The 21,911-nt window shown below is 34.1% G+C and overlaps 1 protein-coding gene across 1 annotated transcript; it reads right to left on the bottom strand.

Annotated features, from left to right (window-relative positions):
- Positions 1 to 3,959: 3,959 nt before the first annotated feature.
- On the bottom strand, positions 3,960 to 20,348 carry LOC107854209 (cadmium/zinc-transporting ATPase HMA3). The gene is made up of 11 exons (XM_047393620.1): positions 19,925 to 20,348; positions 16,490 to 16,747; positions 13,939 to 14,036; positions 11,914 to 12,169; positions 11,691 to 11,828; positions 11,130 to 11,457; positions 10,173 to 10,375; positions 9,790 to 9,992; positions 8,091 to 9,336; positions 5,042 to 5,374; positions 3,960 to 4,821 (listed from the first exon to the last, which is right to left on the bottom strand). The coding sequence occupies exons 1-11, from the start codon at positions 20,130 to 20,132 to the stop codon at positions 4,160 to 4,162; spliced, it is 3,933 nt and encodes a 1,310-aa protein (XP_047249576.1). The 5' UTR covers positions 20,133 to 20,348; the 3' UTR covers positions 3,960 to 4,159.
- Between the last annotated feature and the right edge of the window lie 1,563 nt (positions 20,349 to 21,911).

Raw genomic sequence — 21,911 nt, 5'->3', positions numbered from 1 at the left:
CCACATGAACTTCCATGCTATTGATATGTGTTGTTAGTATGATTATGCAATGAACATGATATTAAGGTTGTGCAAGTACTTCCATGTGGCATGAAATCCTTCCCATGCAATACATTGTTGATAACCATGCTTAGTACGAAATCCCTTAGGTATGATATTATGACTCTTCAGATGGGAGTAGAAGTTAGCACCGAGTGAACCCAAGGATGGGAACTTACCTGCCAGTTTATGGTGTGATTCTTAGTAGTTATCCTTGTGTTCCAGAACTACGTAGCCAGCGTAGGTTGAGATATCTTAACCTGTCAGACTAGGGTTGATGAGGTGGCTTAACCTGCTAGTTGAGGGCTCCCACCATTCTGATTTGATTACCTTCCAGTTGAGGGTCACTCGCAACTGTCCTTACCAGTGGCGCGATATTGACACCCCTCCAGTCGAGGCAGAGATTGGATCCCAACTTAACTATATGCATTATTGGGGCATGTCGATTAAACAACTACCTCCCACAGTTTCAGGCTCAGTCTCAGTAAAAGAACCCAGATAGTTCTTGAGATATCAGTATACCAGGACTGCCAGATATAGTCAAATTTTGTTATAGTACAGAACTTAAATAGTTCCATAAGATGCAGGACTGTCAGGCACAGTTACCCATGTATTCAGAACTACAGTATCAGCCATGATTAGTTATCAGTAAATGATGTATTAGCATATAGATTTAGCTATCATGCATTCGCGATCTCAGTTTCTATGTATGCATGTTTGCACTCTCACATTCATATCAGTCAGTTAGTTAGCATTGTTCATGCATATAACCCTATTTATGTTCAGCCTACCTCACTCGTATACTCAGTACTCTAGTTTTACTAACGCATTCGCTATGGTGCCTTCTCTTTTTGTTACACCATAGGTTCAGAGATACGAGTTCCGGACCAGCAGTAGCAGTTGCATTCCAGTATACAGAGTTGCAGTGAGTTCTCTTCATTGGAGGACGATATGATTTGATTTATTCATTTATTATTTCAGTTAGCTATCAGTTTATGGAGTAGTTGGAGACATGTTCCTTAAACTCCTTATTCAGACAGTGTTTAGAGGCTTTCAGATTTTGCTCAGATTTGATTCAGTTTTTAGTTGTTTTAGGTATATTTCACCCATATGGATGTTATTTTACTAGATTATTTATTCTATTGAACCTTATGGCCTACATGTTCATGTTTTCTGCATTATTATGATATATATTGCAGTATACAGGTACAGATATCAGTCATGGATTAGCTTGTGATTCCTCGGGGTCATGAGCACCGCGTAGCATTACGGTTTAGAAAATTGAGGTGTTACAGAAGCTCACCACTTTAGTCCAAATGTTTTCCTTGAGTCAATCACTATGTACGAAAAGTAGAACAACTGGTTCCTGCATAGCGTGGATATACAGCAACCAGTAGACGGGGTTAGATAGTAACCGCTAGCATGATCTTAGGGTAAGAATAAAATAATGTCATTTGTAAAATCAAGTAAAACTATCCATATACACACAACCATACATATATATATAAAAAAAAAAAAAATTCATAAAAACCATGCCTTCAAGTAGAATTAATAATGAGGGAAGAGAATATGCCTTAAACCAAGATGATGACGGAAAGAAATCACCAAGACAAGCCTCAAATTGATCCTTTATTTGAAACCTTAGCTCTCCTTACTCAAAATCTCTTGAGAGAATTATGAAGTGTTTTAGAAAGTTTCTAAGTCTTAATGGATAGAATAATAGGATAAATAACCTCCCAAGTAGGTTAGAAGTTATGGGATCCTATTAGGATAAGTAGAAAAATGTCCAAAATACTCCCACTTAAGTTGCACTAAAATCCCACCACAGGGATACGACTGACCCTCACAATTCGTACCCTCTCAATACGATCTATATCCACCACTCGTATCCTGAACCTCTATCTTTGGATCAAATACTGTCCAGTATACAATTCGTCCAACCAAGTCGTAACCACAACATACGATACGTATCCATGACCTGTATCCCTGGCAGAAATACCAGGAGGATTGAACATTGTCTACCATACGAGTCCCTAGTATGATTCGTGCCCTTGCTTATGGCTCATGGTAGCCACTCGTACTCAGATCCAACCTAAGTAACCAAGTCTAAGATTAAGTTAAGGAACCAAATGATCTGTAACCAACAATACGGCTTGTACCCCTAAGTTGTATCCATTCCAATAACCAAAATCCATCCCACCAATCAACACTGGTCAGTATATGACTGGACCATACCGCCCGTACCCCAATATACGGCTCGTACCCATGATTCGTATTGGATCCAGAGATCAAAATTCCAAAAAAAATTCGAAGGCCCAGAAACTAGGGTGTTTCAAAACTCCTTTGTAAAAATTGAGGAATGCTTTGGAAGAGAAGAATTCTAAACTAAAGGAGGCTCAAACGATGCAAAAACAGGAAAAATAAGTCCTTCAGGCTAGGATTTTGACCTTGCTCGTGAAAGGGTAGAAAATATTGATCGAACATATTCCACCTTCCTCCCTGCTCATTTCTCTTAGTGTACTTAGCTATAGTCCATTTCTGTCTTATCCTTTAATTTTGTTACGTGTTTACCCTGTTTTTATTTAGTTAATATTATCTTCAATCATATGTAGTTCATTTTTTGAAATATTAATGGAATGCTTCTCCTTTTGCTACTTTGGCTCTTGATCTTGCACTTTTTAATACATTACTATGTTAAATTATGTCTTGCTCTGATTGTCATTGTGGTAGCCCCAGTGGCCATGAATGGTCTAACTCTGCACTTTGGCTAAAATAACATCTTAAACCAGCTTTTCGATGATGCCAAAAAAGGAAAAGAGATAAAGGGTTGTGTAATGTTTATATCCTACTAGCTAACTTGCTTCATTCTAATGTTTCATGATTTAGTGTCTATAGGTAATGATTTTAGATGCACAAAGACTAGAAGTTTGTCATCATCAAAAAGGAAAAATTTGTTGGGCTCTATGAAGTTGGAAATTTGTTGGGCTCTGTGAAGTTTTGATGATTGACAACGTAATGAAACATGTAAGTTAAATTGGTACACAGATATACATTTACAAGCAGCTAAACTCATATCTCGATCATTAGTGAATAAAGACACGGGTGCAAGAATAAAGGGGTGGATAATCGTTACTTCTGATAAACTCAAATGATTAATCCATGTGCTGAATTAAAGAGTTGGGGTTTTACTACAACACTTAAAGAAGCATGAATTTGAATTGAAGAAGGAGTTTCACTTGAAGAAGAACTCTATGGTATGAGAGTTCTGATAAGTGGGGGAGTTTGATTAGAAGATAAACTCTTTTGGAGAGTTGTGCTTAAATATAAGAAGTCCCATTTAGAAGTTCTTACATACTTACAAAGAATAAAGGCAATTGGAAAATTAACTTGGTAGTATGCTATTTGACTACGAAAGAAACACATTGTGGCCTTGGTCGTAGTATTAAGTTATATAAGGAATCTTACTCTACATGTGCTAGGAGTTGGTTATCGAGTTGTAATGTTGATGTAATCTTAGTTCAGTGAAGTATAAACTGATTGAGGATCATTGTCCTTAAGTTGGGAGAAACTCGAAGACTTGAGATCACATACCTTGGGGGTGTGTGAGTTGTTTAGGAATTAGTTTATAATTCCTTAGGTTACATAGGTTTGTAATCTTTTGTTGAAATGTTCATTGTGATTTAATGAAGTTCGGAATAAATCGTGTAGAGGTTTAGGTTGTGGTTTTTTACACCTTTTATGAGTTAGGTATTTTCCATGTAAAAATATTGTGTTTTTACCTTTTGCTTTACTGCTTGTTGATACACATTAGGTAACTTGTTTCATACATAGGAGATAAGTTAAAAGTAATTTATTTAGGTCTTGTAGAATAACATAATCGTATAGGATTGACGAATTTAAATGTGCATAAATAAGTATAGTTGACCTTCAACATGAGCTGATTTTTTCATACAAATGCATTGATGTTCCCAACTTTGAGAGAATACAATAATACACAAACCGTTCTTAGGATTAATATACAATCCGTTGTAATAGCTACGTTCATACAAAATAGCAGCTCAGCTTCTTTGAGATAAAATAGATAGAAAAGTTGCAACATATTTACACTTCAGATTGCATCTTACTCTATGACAATTTCTGATAAACCTCCACCAAAACTAGATGCCAAATGATTGTTCTTGGGGCAACATTCTTTTCTGAAGCTCTCACAGCATCCACCAATGTGTCTCTTCTCCAATGGCAAACAAACCATACGACGGCTGCAGTCGAGATGATGATGATGGTGGTGGTTGTCCCGTAAGATATTGATGGTTGATCGGACGGCTGGACCACATTTTGCAGCATGCTTTCTGCATCCAGAATGGACATCGTGGCATGATCTGTACTTGCAACATCTTCTAACCAGCTTGGCTAGTTCTTCATCAGTAGGGGTAGTTCTCGAGTGAAATCCACAGTGAGCTACCTGATCTTTTGGAGTATGTTTGCAGCTGCTGGAGATGACCATGCTCTGTTTAATGCTGTCAAAATGAGCAGTTTCTTGACTTCCACTTTTGGATATTTCAATGCCATGGCCCTGAACTGGAAAACAGCAATCTTGTGGTCCACAATTGTCATATGCCTTCTCTGGATGTGAGTGATCATGTCCCTTGTCCGAACAGCCATGACCAACAGAATGATGTGGTTCCTCCACGTCCTTCTCCTTGTGGGGTGGATGAGCATGTGAATGACATCCATGGTTGTCGAGAGAGTCCAGGCTTTTATTATTTCTGCAGGTCACCGAACCTGAAAATCTCAAATTTAATAAACTTGTTTTTTTGTAGTCGTGGCATATATCAATTAACTACACCTCAATATCAAGCTAGTTAGCTGCTTTATCTTTCATATGGACGAGGGCCGAAGAGGCTGTCCAGAGCCTATGGGATGATGAGTAGCACACTGTCCATTATTATTTTCGAGAAGCTAGACATTTGCAGCACATTTTATCATAGGATGTAGTGCGTACCTGAAACTACAGCTTGGCATTGATGATTGGTGCTATAACAATGAGCAGTTTCCTGCATTCCAGTTTCTGATACGTCAGTTATATTTCCTTGAACAGAATAACAACATTCTTGTAATGCACAACTGTCATATGCCTTGTCTAAATCTGGATGATGATCACGTTCCTCGCCAGAGCAGCCATGAATAACATCATGATTTGATTCCAAATCTGCTCGGACTAAATCCAAGATTTTCTTCTCCAAAATCTTTTCCTCATAGAGTGGATCATTAAGTGAATGAACACCGTGCTCAGTTGCAGAGTCTAGGCACTTATTATTTCCGCATGATCTCGAACCTGATAATCTCAACGGTTATCAACAAATAATTCTCATTTTTGCACCATATGCTTCAAGAAAACTTTTAATTTGTTTGTTCTCATGAATAAAAATTTGGCTTTTCTTTTCTGAATGCAGTATGAAGAAGAAGCTGTGAAAGCCTATCTGCTCAAAGTTGGCATATCATATTATCACATCATCATATTTTATACTTAAATAGGAATCCACAAAGTTAAAAAGATTGATTACTGTTTTACCTTACACTAAATAAAAATATTACTCCATCCCTCCATATTTTACTTGTCCACTACTGACTTGGCACATATATTAAGAAATAATAAATAATAAGAGCAATTTTACTATATTACCTTTTGAAAATGATAATTTAATGTCTTAGAAAATGCACTGAGTGATAAATAGTATTTAATAGAAATGATAAATGGGTTAAAAAAAGATAAATCATTTATTGATTTTTCTAATTGAACAAATATTATTGATATGTATTTTAAGTAACATGAACACCTAAAGATGGAGAAAGAAAGTATAAAACACCAACTAATTAAATATTAAATAGTAAATAATAATCATATTAAATACTAAAAGTGGGGAGTGTGAAGTCAAAAAGTTTGAAAAAAAAAACTACTCAAAAGTCACTTTTTAACTTTTTCATTTTCAGAAATATGCTATAACTAGAAAATTTTAAATTACTAGAAAGATGTAAGGAACATGAACAATTGGTCCTCCACCCCTAGGTGTTCATAGTTGCTAAACGATGGCAAGCCAACAAAATCTCTAAATTTGGGTGCTTGTAATTATTATTAACATTTATGGGAAGAATTTTTGCATTACAAACTGTTTGAAAAGAACAAAGACTGAGCAGATCAATATGGAGTACTTGAAATGTAAGTTTAGTGATTTATCGCATGAAGTTGAATTTTTAGGTCATTCAAAAGAGGAATAGTTTCAAGTATCTTGATTCTATGATCTAGGGGAATGGTGAGACTGACGATGATGTCACGCACCGTATTGGTGCAAGGTGATTGAAATAGAGGCTCACTTCAGAAGTCTTGTGTTATAAGATGGTGTCTTCTAATTAAGCTTAAAGTTAAGTTCTACAAAATAGTAGTTCGACCGGCTATGTTATATGGAGCGGAGTGTTGGCCAGTTAGGAAATCCCACATTCAAAAGTTGAAGGTGGCAGAGATGAGGATGTTGCGATGGATGCATGAACTTATTAGGAAAGATAGGGTTAGAAATGAGATTGTTTAGGAGAAGGTAAAGGTAGGAGTGGCTTCAGTGGAGAACAAGATGTGGGAAGTAAGATTGTGATGGTTCGGGCATGTAATATCAGCAGGGGCACGGATGGTCTAGTATGGAGGTGTGAGAGGTTGACTATGGATGGTTTTACGCGGGATAGAGGTAGGCCAAAGAAATATTTGAGGGAGGTGATTAGGCATGACATGGAGCAGTTACATCTTACGAAGAAAATGACTCTTGATGGGAAGGTGTGGAAGATACGGATTAGGGTAGAGGGTTTAGTAGGTAGGAGTACATTTGTAATAGTAGGGAAGAGTGTTTTGTTTGTATCTGTGCCCTTAATTTCTTGTAGTCTCTTGTTCGTGGTATTTTGGTGGTATCTATAATTTTGTATTTTCATTTTATAGTATTAGCTCGTGGGTGTCTTGTTTTCTTTATTATCTAGCGGTGTGATATCTCTTTTTATTGTTTGCTTTTATATTTTTTGTTTGTTATATTGTTATCTGTCATGAGTCGGTAGTCTATCAGAAACAGCCTCTCTACTTCATATGGGGGAATGATATGGGCTGCGTATACTTTAACTCCAGAGCCCACATTGTGGAAATACATTGGGTATGTTGTTCTTCTTGTTGTTAAGAGGAAGGAAGAACAAGTAAAAATAACGAAGTATTATCTCCTCTACTAATACTTTTATGTTCTTTTAATTTATAGTACACATAGAAGTGTAATTTCTTAATTGATTCTGTCATTAGTTTGTTAGCTCTTTATTACTTATAGAGCATATCTTCATCTTGGTTTTGCATAGAGTTTTCATGCTTAGCCCAATTTGGAGTCCAAAGTACATTATCGTCAAGGCCGATTGCATGATTCTTGTGTTGTTATGTAATTAACTATTGCCTCCTTGCATTTTAGAAATTATGAGATAAAAAATTTGAAGTTTCAGTTTTGGTAAATACCTTTAAATTATGAGAGTTTAACCGAGTATAGAGGAACATTTTTCCCAGTTTAAATAATTGAATCCTCCTTCGAATGCTTGGGTTTTACAATATATTTCTTCTTCATGTCTTTATTAATCGTGTTAAAGGCAATTACATGCATTTGCTAATTTTTCAAGCAGGTATTCATTGACATATTCATGCCGTTAGAGACAGTATTATCTTAATTTCTTGTTTGATTGATGGCAAATGCCGCTTGTATGAATTTTATTTAACGAATAAAATGTAAACGTTAAAATTAGTACTGTTAATTTCAGCATTTCATATTTTGTAACTCTGATTTTTAAATGTATAGAAATTTTATAATAGTGATGAGGTAGAAAACATGCAACCCACGTTCCCAAAAACTAGTTAACAAATATAGACTACCCGATTTCAGGTCTAACCATCCATTATATTAGAACATAGAAGACCAAATAACACCTTGTATCCCATTTTTCAGTTTAAGGGGGAATGGGAAGGAATAAGTAGACTCAAGCCATACCTGAATTAACATTTTGGCATGTTGGACCAGACATCTTTGAAGAGTACTGTTCAGAGTTAGCATGTAAATGACAAGAATTCTTGCTACTGGTGTCCAAGCACTTCGTATTTCCACATGTCCTGGTGCTTGAAGTTGCAGATGGGCTTGGTTGAGCACATACCTTGGACGTGCATGTTTGATGATTGGGATGTGAAAGGCAGCTATTATTGTCTCTCGAATCTGAACACTTGCTATTTCCACATGATTTAGGACCAGAAATTGCAGACTGGCATCCAGGAGAAGACATCTTGGTAGAGCATGTTTGAGGAATTTCGTGAGATCGACAACAATTTTTCTCAGTGATGTTGGAGCTCTTGGTACTTACACATGATTTGGAGCTTGAAGTGGCAGAATGACATCGTGGAGAAGACATCTGTGAAGAATATATATGTGAGTTTGTCAAAGAATGACAACAACTCTTGTGAATGGAGTCTGAGCAACTTTTACTTCCACATGACTTTGATTCTGAAACTGCAGACTGGCATGGTGTAACAGACATCTTGGATGAGCAGCAATGAGGATGCGGATGAGAATGAAGACCAGTATTTTGAATTGAGTCTGAGGACTGATTATTTCTACATGACTTTGATCCTGAGGAGACAGGTTGACATCTTGGAACACACACCTCGGACAAGCATGATTTCTTTCCACATTTATCTTGTGACTCAATGTCAGAGAAACATAGTTGAGGACCCTTTTCCGACTTGCAACAAGAAGCTTTGTTTTTGTGGCAGTGAGCAATTGAAGCAGTAGAAGATTTACAACAGTTTTTCCGATGTCTACGTGTAGCTCCTCTTAGAAGTAGCATGCTGTTCAAAATAACTAACAAGCATGTCCCAGCATCTGCAAGGACAGCAGCCCAAACCAATGGATGACCTGCTATTGCCAATGCAACTATGGCAACCTTTGCACTGATTGATATCAACATATTCTCAATTACTTTCCTTCGAACTCTTCTAGCAAGACGTGCAGCTTTCGGTATCCTTCCAATGTCATTTGTCATTAGTATAACATGTCCTGTTTCTTTAGCAAGCGCTGACCCTGAGATTCCCATTGAGATACCAATGTCAGATGTTGCTAATGCAGGAGCATCATTGAGGCCGTCACCTATCATGGCTGTTGGAGCTTCCTTCTGAAATCCCTTAATGATTGTCACCTTGTCCTCTGGTAAGAGTTCTGCTTGAAACTCATCCAAAGCTTCACCCAACTGCAAAAGTATTTTGACTTAGGTAATTTGTATAAAATAGAAGAACATTCAAATTCTCAGAATTCAGCTTATCAAGCAAATCTCAACTCTATGCGAAATATCAACCGTGTCACCTACATCAGATGTAGCTTTCATATGTGAAGAATTATCATTGTAAGTAAGACATTTGTTCAAATTTTGGAGAATGATAAAGCGTTTCTTACATTAGTTGTGATGATAACTTGGTTAATCCAATTTAACCATTAACTTTTATATAGGCTTCATATTCACCACATTGTCCATAGGCTTCATATTCACCACACTGTCTTAGTATATATTCTGACTAGGGTAATACGTTAACTTATGCTGAGGATAGAAAAAGGAAGCAACAAGAGTTCAGCGAAAAATCTTAAAGACAAAATAATCCAATGGTTGCAATAATCATTTAAACGTGTTGTATAATTTTGAATATACCTGATCCTGGACATGGTTGGCAGCTGCATAACAATCGCCTGTGAGCATCACAGTTTTTATACCCATCTGCTTCAGTTCTCTCATTGCATCTTTTACGCCAGTTCGACAAACATCAGAAAGACTGAAAAGTCCAGCTGGAGAGGATCCCAAAAATACATATCCGACAGACTTCCCTTGTAAACTGTCACCTTCTATTTCTGGCACTGAAATTTCAAGCATCCACCTCATTAGTACTAAACAGGTCATGGATATCCGCAAAATCAACTAGATCAAATCACATATTTATCACTCCATAGTTTTGAAAGGTTTCATTTCTCTGCTACAATCCGTGTGTTCTATCTCTATGATGATTATAAGCAGAAAAAGAAGATTCAGCCATTTACCCGTGGTACATCCAGCTCTTGAAGAAATTTTCCTATTCCCTACATAGATTTCCATTCCATCAATTCTTCCATGAATCCCTTCCCCAGGAAAAATTTGAAACTGCTCCACTCTATCAGGCCTTGGCTCAACGGAATTTGATTGTGCATAGTCAACCAGAGCAGCTGCCATCGGATGACCTGACTTGCTCTCAATGCTTGAAACCCTAGAAACATTCACTAGAGAATTCAGTGTATGCTACGAAAAAGATTTTACCATAAAAACGAAAAGACTTCTATTCAGCTTGCTATGTGTTTTTGCTCACCAGCATCAAGGATATTTGAGGAACTTTACCATACATCAAGTATGATTATCTTATTCATATGACCCAAATATAATAGATCCAAAAGTTCCATCGAAGTTCCTCAAACATCAAATACCAAAGTTTTGTATCTAACCATGCTACTTTGACTATAGTGTGAACCACATAGAGCCATTTCAGATACTTCAATATGAGAATGGGACATGCCTAGTTTCATCTTCTATGAATATATGTCACAGATCAATCTTTTTTTATCACTATTAACGATGTTAAGAAAAAAGTTGTTACTAATCTTGTTATATTACTATCAATAACTTAAGAACACGTTGTCACTCTACTGAGCCGTAGAAATGCTAATTACTTAATGCTTGTTTACATTGTCCAACTGAAATAGGATAAATCCTAATAACCTGAGCTTCTTTATTTTTTGGTGAAGCACCATTATCTTCTTCTCTAAAGAGCAGAGAGAATCAGAAAGTCGAGTACAACTTTCAGTAGCTTTATACAAATTTTTGTCCACCATCACGTCAAGGAAAATGTAAATTTAATTCATACCTGTCATCTTTCTTCAGGAAAATTGGTCAATTACTTCAATGATCAGTTTTTAAGATTTTGGATTCTTGAAAACATAAACTAACATGTATGAGTGAAACCTTACCAGTAAAGAAGTGTACTGAGGCTAAGGTCATCAATGAGAGACCTGAACTCAGTCACCGCAAACTCTCCTCGAGTTATTGTCCCAGTTTTGTCAAAAGCCATGATTTTTATTTTAGCAAGAGTCTCAAGGTACTCTGCTCCTTTGAACAGAAGACCTGATATTGCTGCCTTTGAAAGTGCACAACTCATGGCAACTGGTGTAGATAGCACAAGTGCACATGGACATGCACTCACTAGAGCGACCAAAGACACGCGATACCATTCTTTTCGATTGTGAAGCCTTAATGCAGCAGGAACTATTGTCAAACAAGCAGCTATAACCACAATTGCTGCAAAAAATCACCAGTTGAAATTAGACCTGTTTAGATAATAGGAAAAGTATTTGAAGTAAGTAGTTTAAAGGAAAGAGCAATATAGCAGTCGAAGAAAGGGGTTCTTCTCATAACTTAGACAATGGCAAATCCCATATTAGAAAGGTAGCGAACAATGAAGTGATTAATAAGGCAGAACACGAGTTCACGTAGTACATAAGCTTCATGACATGATGTGGTACAATTCTAACCTGGTGTGTAATATTTAGCACATTTGTCAACGTATCTTTGAGTTTTTGACTTCTTGTTCTGAGCATCTTCTACAAGCTTCGCCATCCTAGCCACGGCACAATCTTCAGCCAGAGCTGTAGTCTTAACACTGATATAACCTGAAGAGAGGAGCAAATTCAATTAACAAAAAATTACTTGAAGTTCCAGAACTTAAAAATGAAGTAAGAAGGACTACTATCTTACTATTTAGATTTGTAGTTCCTGCCCAGACCCTCGAATCTTTTTGCTTAGTAACTGGAAATGACTCGCCTGTCAAAGTCTTCTCGTCCACATCACATTCCCCTATCACTACAATTCCATCAATTGGTATAGTTTCACCAGCTTTCACAGCAAGAATGCTATTCAATTTGACTTGATCGACATTTACTACTTCTCCGCTTTCAGCTAAAACTGCAGTAGGAGGAACTATATTGACCAGTGATGACATAACAGCAGTAGCCTACATAACCATGAAGGTTTTATTTTGTCAGAATGCTTTATCCATCCAGAATATCAGTAAATGAAATAATGGCAACATTCATTGGCAACGTCCATTTCTTAGCATAGTTACAATAAATAGTCCTTAGTAGTTTTCACCTAATGAATAGCATTGCTAAATTATAAGATCACATAAACTTATGCTTATGCTTCTTAGGACCAAGGGACGAAATGCCTATATAATATACCTAATCTTTTTATAATTCAAACAGAGCTGTGAAGTAAATTAATTTCAAAGTGAAATATAATCCATGTATGCTCTATGTGGTAGCTGCATTTTAGTCCTTTCCAATGCGTAATGTCATTGAGGAAAAAGAACAGAAGCCAACCACAACTGTTTTATGGTTCATTGTAAAGCCTTTCAAGGACAATGGAAGGTGGGGCTATGTCTTTCTATGGCATTGCCTATATTTATTTTTTTAATGTTATTATTTTTAAATTGATGTATGATGTTATTTGGTTGATCAATGAATGACTTTTGTTTGGTGTTATCATATCTCTTGTCTTTTATTTTTATTTTTATTACTCATGTCAATGTAGCCTCAGTGGTTATGTATCAACATGTGTGCTTACCTTTGCTTGGTTTACTGTTTCATCACTTCGATGATGCCCAAAGAAGGAAGATGAGGTACAGTGTATGGTCGTTTTTGGTCTTGTGTTTGTTTTGATTAGGACTAGGTCCTCACACTCAAGGGGAATGTCAAATACTAGGTGCAACGGCAGGGGGAACTCATGGGGATGGTATCAACGATAGGGGGAACAGAGTGTGAGTGCTTAAGATTAAGTAGGGGTTTGTCATCATCAAAAAGGGGTAAATTGTTAAGTCCTTAGTTTTGATGATTGACTAACTATTGGGAACTGGTTCCTGAAGATTGTTTGATGACAAAGCTGCAACTACTTAGAGACTAGGTTGATCGCATTCACGTCACTATCATTGGTCGGCGCTACAGCTGGAAATAATATGCTTCTGGTAGTAAGTTGGTGGGAAGGCTGCAACACGCTTTTGTCCCAACCAGTCAGAATCATCCTAGATTTTCTTGTCTCTTATATATGCTCATGTTACAACAAGAAAACCTAAGCTTCCATATTCTCGCAACATGTTAATCTCTTGAAGCTCTCATATTCAAAGCCTCCTCTACAGCAGGGACCTGCTCAGCTCAATAGTTTGTCTCAAGTTCTTGTTGTATTTAAGTCTTTTTTTTGTGTGTGTAATCGTTATACTTTATTAGTAAGTACTTTGATTTTCAGTTCTGTTCCAAAGGTGTCGTTTAGAGTTAGTTCACAAAAAAGCTAGAGTTAGCTTGATTATTGTTTTAGATAGAGTTAGATGAGTTAGTGGAGGCAATAGAGTTATTGCATTGGATTCATTGTAATAGAGTTAATACAAATGAAAGAAGGGTTGAGAGGTTAATCCTTGAAGTCATGGAATCTGTATTCAAGTTGCTTGAATCTAGTGAAGCTGTTGAAAATTCTATGTCGTGGGTCGTGGTTTCTCTCCCTTGAGCAAGGAATTTCCACAATAAACGTGTTGTGTTTCTTGTTTATTTACTTTACAAGTTTGTTCTATTTAATCTTTCAGTTGTATATGTAAGTTGGGGCCGGTCCAAAGTTGAAGGGCAACTCGTGTAATTCTTCATTACTGCAACCCTTGGATATAATGTCAAAGATACATCTCCACATTTCTGTATTTTCTTGTACGAGGAAATTAAACAGGGACAAGAATTCACCGACCTTGTGACTTGCCCTTGACTCTAGCCATTCTGCAATAGTGAATAAGAACACAATAGTAGCAGCTTCCCAATAATCACGCAAAACAATTGATCCAGCAACTGCACATCACAAAACAAGTTGTAGTAATAGTCAGTTTAACAAACATTTCTAGCTTTCTAACCTTACACCCATGCGAGGTAAAGCTGTGTAAAATAGACCCCTGTGGTCCAATAATTCCCAGGACCTGCACGAGAACTTTATTACATCAGGCTGCCCTTTGTTTTAACATTACACCCTTGTAAAAAGGTTTCAATTTTTTTTATTTTTTTTTAAAAGATTTTTGGCTATTGATTATATGTGCAGTTATAATTTTTCAATAGGTAATTTTATAGTCGATTTGGTTCAAATTTTCTCAGTTAGTTTTTGCTTGAAATCAGAGTCAAATCAAATGTTGTCGATTTTAGAAATTAAGAACTAAAACAAAATCAACCAAAAAAATATTAGTTATTTTGTTTCTTCGATTTGATTTGATATTTTTGTTTTCTGTGATGACCCCTTGGTGCCAATCTAAAGTTGGTAAAGCAACAAGGTTCTTAGCAATTTGTCAAAAAGATACAAGTTAATAACAGTTTCAGTGACGTTTTCTCCTACAAGGAATCTTCTCTTGATACTTTTTGGAGTGCCTAAGGAAAAGCCACTTCGTGCTTTTCACCATTTCTAATTTTCAATATATCTAGTAAGTAACTGCATTATTTGACCTATAACAACTGGACTCATAACTGCAAGTTAGCTTTCTATTGTTTTTTCCCCTCCTATACCGACTGAAATTTGGAGTTATATATGAACAAATTTTCTTTTATTTTCTGTTATTTTTACCTCATTAGAAAAATGGAGGATATTACATTAAATGGAGAAATAGGCAATATTGATTGAATCTTTAAATGCTTTTTCAAGCCCCTCTATTCCCAAAAAGACTATTTCACTCCCATCATCGCTACTCCAGACTTTAGTGGATTGACTTTATTACATAAGTTAATTTGAGTTTGCTCCATTTCTTGAGACTTCGTCACTTTTTGAATTAGCAAATCAACAAACTTTTTATGTTTACTTGTTAGTTCAAGCAAAATTAATCTTCAGGTAAAATCTTTAAAAAATATACTTTGCCAAAAATTTATTTAAATTTTATGCACTGAGGAGACTAAAAATTTAAAATTGTTAAGGCATGCATGACTTAAATTCAATTTATACAACCTAACCGTTACTACTTATAATATGACGAGACAATGTGTATCTGTCAAGTCACCTTCTATAAAAGAGCAAGAAAGGGTTGCAACAAATTAAAGTCATTTTCTTTGCAATTATTTGAGGAAAAAAAGAGAAGCGTTACACATTTACATATTACTGAAGTGGGCTCCTTTTTTGGTGCTTTACACCTGGGAAACCAATTTGTGGACAATATTGCTAGTGTTACACAAGCAATTTTGTTGTTTTCCATAGTAGACAAAATCTTGTGGGATTCTAATTCTCCTCTTTTCTTTTTCCAATCACATCTAATCTTACCTTTTGCATTCATTTAGGAATTTCTGCGCACGTCAAAAGAAAACTTAACAAATATATATGTTAAATATATAATATCCAGATTTTGCACATAATTAATATAAATTGTCTTAATATTTAATTAATGAATGTAATTATTTTGATTGGAGTGGTCGTTTATTTTAAAAGCCCTCCATTTTAATGTGGTTTTCTTTTTTACACTAGCTCTATAAATGTAGGCATGTTGCATGTTTGGGTAAAAAGTGAAATTAAAGGTTGCATTAGCTTACCATTAGCCTAAAATAGAAAAAATATAATTAATCCCAAACTTCTTAGGAGATTTCAATGGGAAAAGTTGTTGAGAAAATGCATATTTTTAGTATGATAGGATTAAAGATGAGAGCAAAAAAGGATAGGAGCTCAGGAGGAATAAAAGAAAAAGGAAAAAAAATAGGATTAGAGAACTAGATCACTTGAACATAATTTAATACATAGTCTACAATCGATCATCCCATAATTAATTTTTATGCTTTCATCATTGAAAGACCCTAGGGTGGTCCGATACATATTAGCATATAAAACCGCCAAGAATCATCCCTCCGAATCCAATCTTGAGGATTAGTTAAAGATGCACTATAATTGTACAATATCTATTTGCCTATGGTGCATGCTTTTAATGATATAATGAATCACAAAGCAATATCAAGAATCGAGATTCTACCACCACAAGTAAAGAAATATCCAATATAATAAATTAAAGCTAGAGACCAATCTCAATCACAATAGAGTTGGACCATGTATCAATTCATGACAGCCTACTTCATGAAGCATTCCATGTTTACACAAGATTCAGAAAGAGTAATAGGCTGATAAAATCATCGGCAACTAATTTCACAGTTCAAATTCATGATCTATAGGTCACAGAGACAATTTTACTGTCGCTTTATTGCTTTAAGGCTCCCCTTCCTATTAATTCTAGGACGAAATCAAATTCAAGTATTCCATAGTAAACTGTGTGTGTGTTTAGCAAATGTACCTGCGATTAAGACAAGAATGTTGATATCAAGTGTGAGGTTGCGGGCAGCAGCTGCACCCCTAAAAATAATAGGAGGAATTCCAACAGCAACGGCACCAAGTGCTAACCATTGGAGAGGTGCAAAAAAATATTTCAAAAATGATAGAGCAAGCAAGATTCCACTACCAATTGCAAATGGACTTGGCCATTTCTTTTGGTAGTTTTTCTCTCCATTTACTCTTATACTTGCCTCTAGTCCTGCTTGATTCAATGCTTTAACTACATCCACACACATAACAAAAAAATTCACAATTATTACTAAAATTAAAGATATATTATCAAATCAATATAATGGAAGTTATGCATAGATTACACAACTAAGAAAATAAAAATCAGCGACAGAAAATTTTATACCTAAACAAAAGAATATGTCATTAATCCTGTTTAGCTATTAATTAACGATGAATTATCAAAAAAATCATTAGCTATGAGCTATTTAGTGACACATCTCAGAAGAAGTTCATAGCTAATTTTAATTAATTTTTATAGCGACTATATATGCTACAATTATTGCTGGTCAAAAATAAAAAATTTACTTTATATATACTGACAATATAATGTAAAGAATATTGTGTATCAGTGCAATTTTATTGTTATAAAATGTTAGACCTCTATTTAAAAATTGTCAAACCAAACTTGCCGTGAAGGATTGCCTTCTGTTGTTGGTCATTTAACAAAGGGGGTAGTTATACATTTAGCTGCTCGACCCGAAATATTTACATGTATTAGGCAGTATACATATACAATGTGTATGTTTTAAACTGAAGTGTATTATTCATATTGATTCAAGGGTTTCACCAATATATATATATATATATATATATGAAAAAGGTCCCACTCACTATTATTTATTTAATTTTTTTCTTATTACATTTTTTTAATATAATTTTTAAGATTTGAACTTGGGAGAATGGGAAAGAAAGTGTAATGGAAAAAAACACATATATTGCGTGGAAATATATGTTGTGTGGGAAAAGCTCCAATGTCGCAAGAAATAAATGTGTCTCCATTATTTATTTTTATCTTTTCCTTATTACATTTTTTTAATATAATATTTAAGATTTGAATTTGGGAGAACGGGAAAGGAAGAGTAATGAAAAAACACATATATTGTGTGGAAATATATTTTGTGTGGGAAAAGCTCCAACTCTTGCCATTGAACTATATGTTATGGTGTTTTGGTAACCCTATTTTGTCGAGTATTTTCTCGAATAAAATTAATCTCGAAAAGAAAATTAAAAGGAAAATCCCAACAATGAAGATTAAAAGCAGTCGAAAAAGATGCATGTAAAATGTTTTTTAAAAAAATATTACTTAATTAATGAAGGAGGAGAAGAAACAAAAACAAGTAAAATACAAGGCAAAATACATAAAAATGTTCTTTAACTTGACTTTCGATGACATCTATAACCTCCAATTTTGGGTGTGCACAAGTAGACATTTAAACTTATATAAAGTTGAACAAGTAGACACACGTCTTATGTGGCATTCTACGTGGCCAATTCTTTTCCCACATGGAGTCCTATGTGTATTATGTCAACATGACGTCCTATGTGTATTATATCACATAGGACGTGTGTGTCTATTTGTTCAACTTTATATAAATTTAAGTGCCTACTTATACACATTCAAAATTGAAGGTCATAAATGTGATGATTTAATATCAAGTTAAAGGGCATATTTATGTATTATGCCAAAATACAATTACTTTGTACGTTCCTACAGTTACTCTTCACACAAAGAAGCTGCAAAGCGACACATGAGTCAAAATATTTTCTTTGATAGTTCAATACAAGCTTCCACCACCAAATTATTAACAAATAGAAACTTAACTTTCTTGCCACAAATATGTAATTTGTGGGGACAAAACGTCACTCACTATTTTTAATACCTCCTCCATTCCAATTTATGTATAGGAGTTTAATTGGATACGGAGTCCAGAAGAAAAGACAAGAATTTTAAAATTATGATATAAAACAAGTTTGAAATTGTTCTTTGGGATTATTATTTTACTATAGGTAAAATATGAAATTTAAAAGTAATTGTCACTACATATCGGGGAAAAAATTGTGGGGGAAAATGTTAATCGCTTAGGTGATTGATCGTAGATAAATTTTTATTTTTTTGATGAGATTCATTTCGCACCTCATAGTCCCCTTCTTTATTTTCTCTACCCTTACTGAGTTTTTTTTTAAAAAATAAAATAAAATTGGAGGGGACAATTAAAAAAGAGTGTAACATAAATTATGACCGAAAAAATAGTTACCTAACAAGCTCTTGAATTCGCTCAACACAACGTCTTCCTTTTTTCCCGAATGAGAATATATGCATGTTCCGGTTTTACTAAAGAAAAAAAGGTCATTTGCATTTTGTCCCTACGTTGGGATTATCTTTAATTTTTGTTCAGCAGAATAAATAATTTTTCTAGAGAATATAAATTTATATTTTCACAATAATATTTTTAAAGTTATATATATATTTTTTTTGCAAAAGCTATATTACATTCTTAAAGAACATATAATCTGCTAGACATAAATTCAAATTCTAAAGACAAAAAAGTAAAAATTAGCTCACTTAAAAGGCTAACCATTAAATTAAATGAAAGAATAATAGTTCATACTTTTCTTTTTCCTTCTTAACTACACAATCTATTAATATACTGAGTAATAATTATGCCATATTCAACAAAATGCCAACCAACCAAAAGAACAGTACCAGCAAACATCACATGAATAAATGAAAACCGTTTCTGCTTTCTTTTCTCCTCGTTCCTTTTTAGTGATTCCTTAAAAGAAAACATCACTTCATTTATTTCTCAAATTATTTTTAAAAAATTATGTCACTGAAGAAAAGATGAAGAACGGTACTCCTACTTTTTTTTCATTTTATATGACCTGAATGGGCAGGAAATTTAAGCAAAAAACAATTGCTTTTGAATTTTTTGATACTAAATATGTTGTCATTTACGTATCTAAAAATTTATTCCATTCACCACAAAATGTTGTGTATAAAGTTTATATTGTTTCATTATTTTTTTCGGGAATAAATTGAAAGAAAATGGAGGAGAGGAAATAGTGAATATCATACCTTCCATTTCATTATATATGTGTTTATTTGACTAAGCATGAAGTTTAAGAAAGTAATAGAAATTTTTAAATATTATCGTCTTGAACTAAAGATGTGTATGATATATTAGAACCCTTTGGATGTTATAAATTTGAACATGTCATGTAGATAAATCTTAAAATTAAATAGCTAGTACTAAATGTATAAAGTATCACTCTTTTGTTCTGAAACCGACTACAAAGAAAGTAAGTGACATAAATTGAAAGAGACCGAATAGTAGTAACTATAAGATAGAAACAGACCGAATAGTAGTAACTATATGTATCTTACCAATTTGCTGCTGAGAAATGAGGAGAGAATCATGATGCACAATGACTGTCTTGGTTGTGACAATCACTGAAACCTCCTTGACCCCTTCAAGATTGTTGAGAATTTTCTCAACTAAAGCAACTTCTGATGTACAGCATATCCCAAGTACATCAAAATAGCTCTTGCTTAGCTTCTTTGTTTCATTATTAACTTTCTCAATTTCTGTCATTTTTTTCGTCTAAAGGGGATAGAAGAAAAAGATGATAAATGGAAGAAAAAAAAACTACTTTCATAAAAACACATGCAAAGAACTAACCTTTGGGGGTTTAAATAAGAGTACTAGCACGCAGCTGCCAGCCCCACCTACACAGGCGGGGAGGGAGGATCAAGAAAGAGAAGTTTATAAGAAATGTATATGAACTTTAGCTTTTCGTCTTTTTGGTTTTTCCTAGTTTTGAGTTTGCACTTTTGTTATACTTATTTCTTTTTTTTATTATCAGTAAACTAAAAAGATTTGAGTAATTTACATGAAATGAAAGTCTCAAAATTATTTTATTTGTGTATTGTTATTCGTTGTAAAAGATTACTTCCTCTATCCAAATTTACAACATGATCGAGAATTCGGACATATAATCTAAGTTTTTTGAAACAGAACTTAAATATTTAAAAACTATGTAAAAGTTCCATAAGTCATAATAATTAACAATTCGAAATATTTTGAGAAACATATATATATCTACCTTCAAAAAAATATTCGTGCCTATTAATTTAGGACAGAGAGAGTATTTTTCTCCTTTTTTAAAAGGAAAAATTACAATTATATATAAAAACGTAGGACAAAACTAACCAAGTTTTTTTTATCAAAATAATCATTAGGCCATTTTTGTACTTTTCACTTTTCCTTTTGCAACAGTTGTTTAAAAAAAAAAAACTTCATTGGTTGTTTTTTTGTTGCTGCAGTTTTCTTTATTAAAAAAATATTTTTTTAATACTTTTTTCGTATAATTTTTTTCATGTATCAATATTGTATAAATGGTGTATAAACATGTATATATGATGCACGAATAGTTATGTAATGTATATGTAAGGTATCGATATTGCATAAAAAGTTATGTAGCGTATATGTAATATATTGATATTGTATAAATAATGTATAAACATGTATATATGATGTACAAATAGTGTAATGTATATGTAAATATTGATATTGTATAAATGTGTATCGATATTGTATAAATAGTTGTGTAACGTAGCGACATTGTATAAATGGTGTACAAGCGCGTATTAATATTGTATAAATATTATTTAGACGTGTATCGTTATTGTATAAAGAGGTATGTAATGTATTGATATTGTATGAATGGTGTAGAATCGTGTATTGATATTGTATAAACAATTATGTAATGTATCTATATCGATATTTATTTGATTATCATGCATTCTCACCTTAAATAAAAGTAAAAACAAAAACAACAAAATAATATAAATATTCATTTTTTTCACAAAAAATTTAAATAGTTATAAACGACAAAAATATTTAATAAAGAGCAAAAAAAGATATTTTAAACAACGAAAAGTTTTTTTTTTCTTTAAATAGCATTAAAAAGATTAATTAAAAATAAATTGGCCAAATGTCCGAATGGCCAAACATTCGGGTAAATGACGTCCAGGAAATTACATGGTATAAAACCTAATAGTGTGATACGGGATTGACTATGAAGATCGACGTGTGTCCAAGTGTGACATGAGGCCATCCAAGGAAGAACAATGTTGAGACGTGAGGAGGACCAATTACACACCAAAGCCGCCCCACTTGCTACGGTGTTATACTAAAGGGGCACCCCTTTTCATTAAGGACCTTTTGGAGAATTCATCTTATGTAATAAAGAGACTATATATAGTTTAGTATTAGGGTTTTCATTCCTTAGTTTATTATTGTTGTAAGTCTTGAACATTTGAAACACCAAGTCCTCTCTTATTGAGGCCAAAACCAAAACTACGTCACAAG

The sequence above is a fragment of the Capsicum annuum genome, chromosome 7 (genome assembly GCF_002878395.1).
Source record: "Capsicum annuum cultivar UCD-10X-F1 chromosome 7, UCD10Xv1.1, whole genome shotgun sequence".
Taxonomy (NCBI): Eukaryota; Viridiplantae; Streptophyta; class Magnoliopsida; order Solanales; family Solanaceae; genus Capsicum; species Capsicum annuum.
The sequence above is the reverse complement of the archived record's forward strand: the minus strand, read 5'-3'. Positions and strand labels throughout refer to the sequence as shown.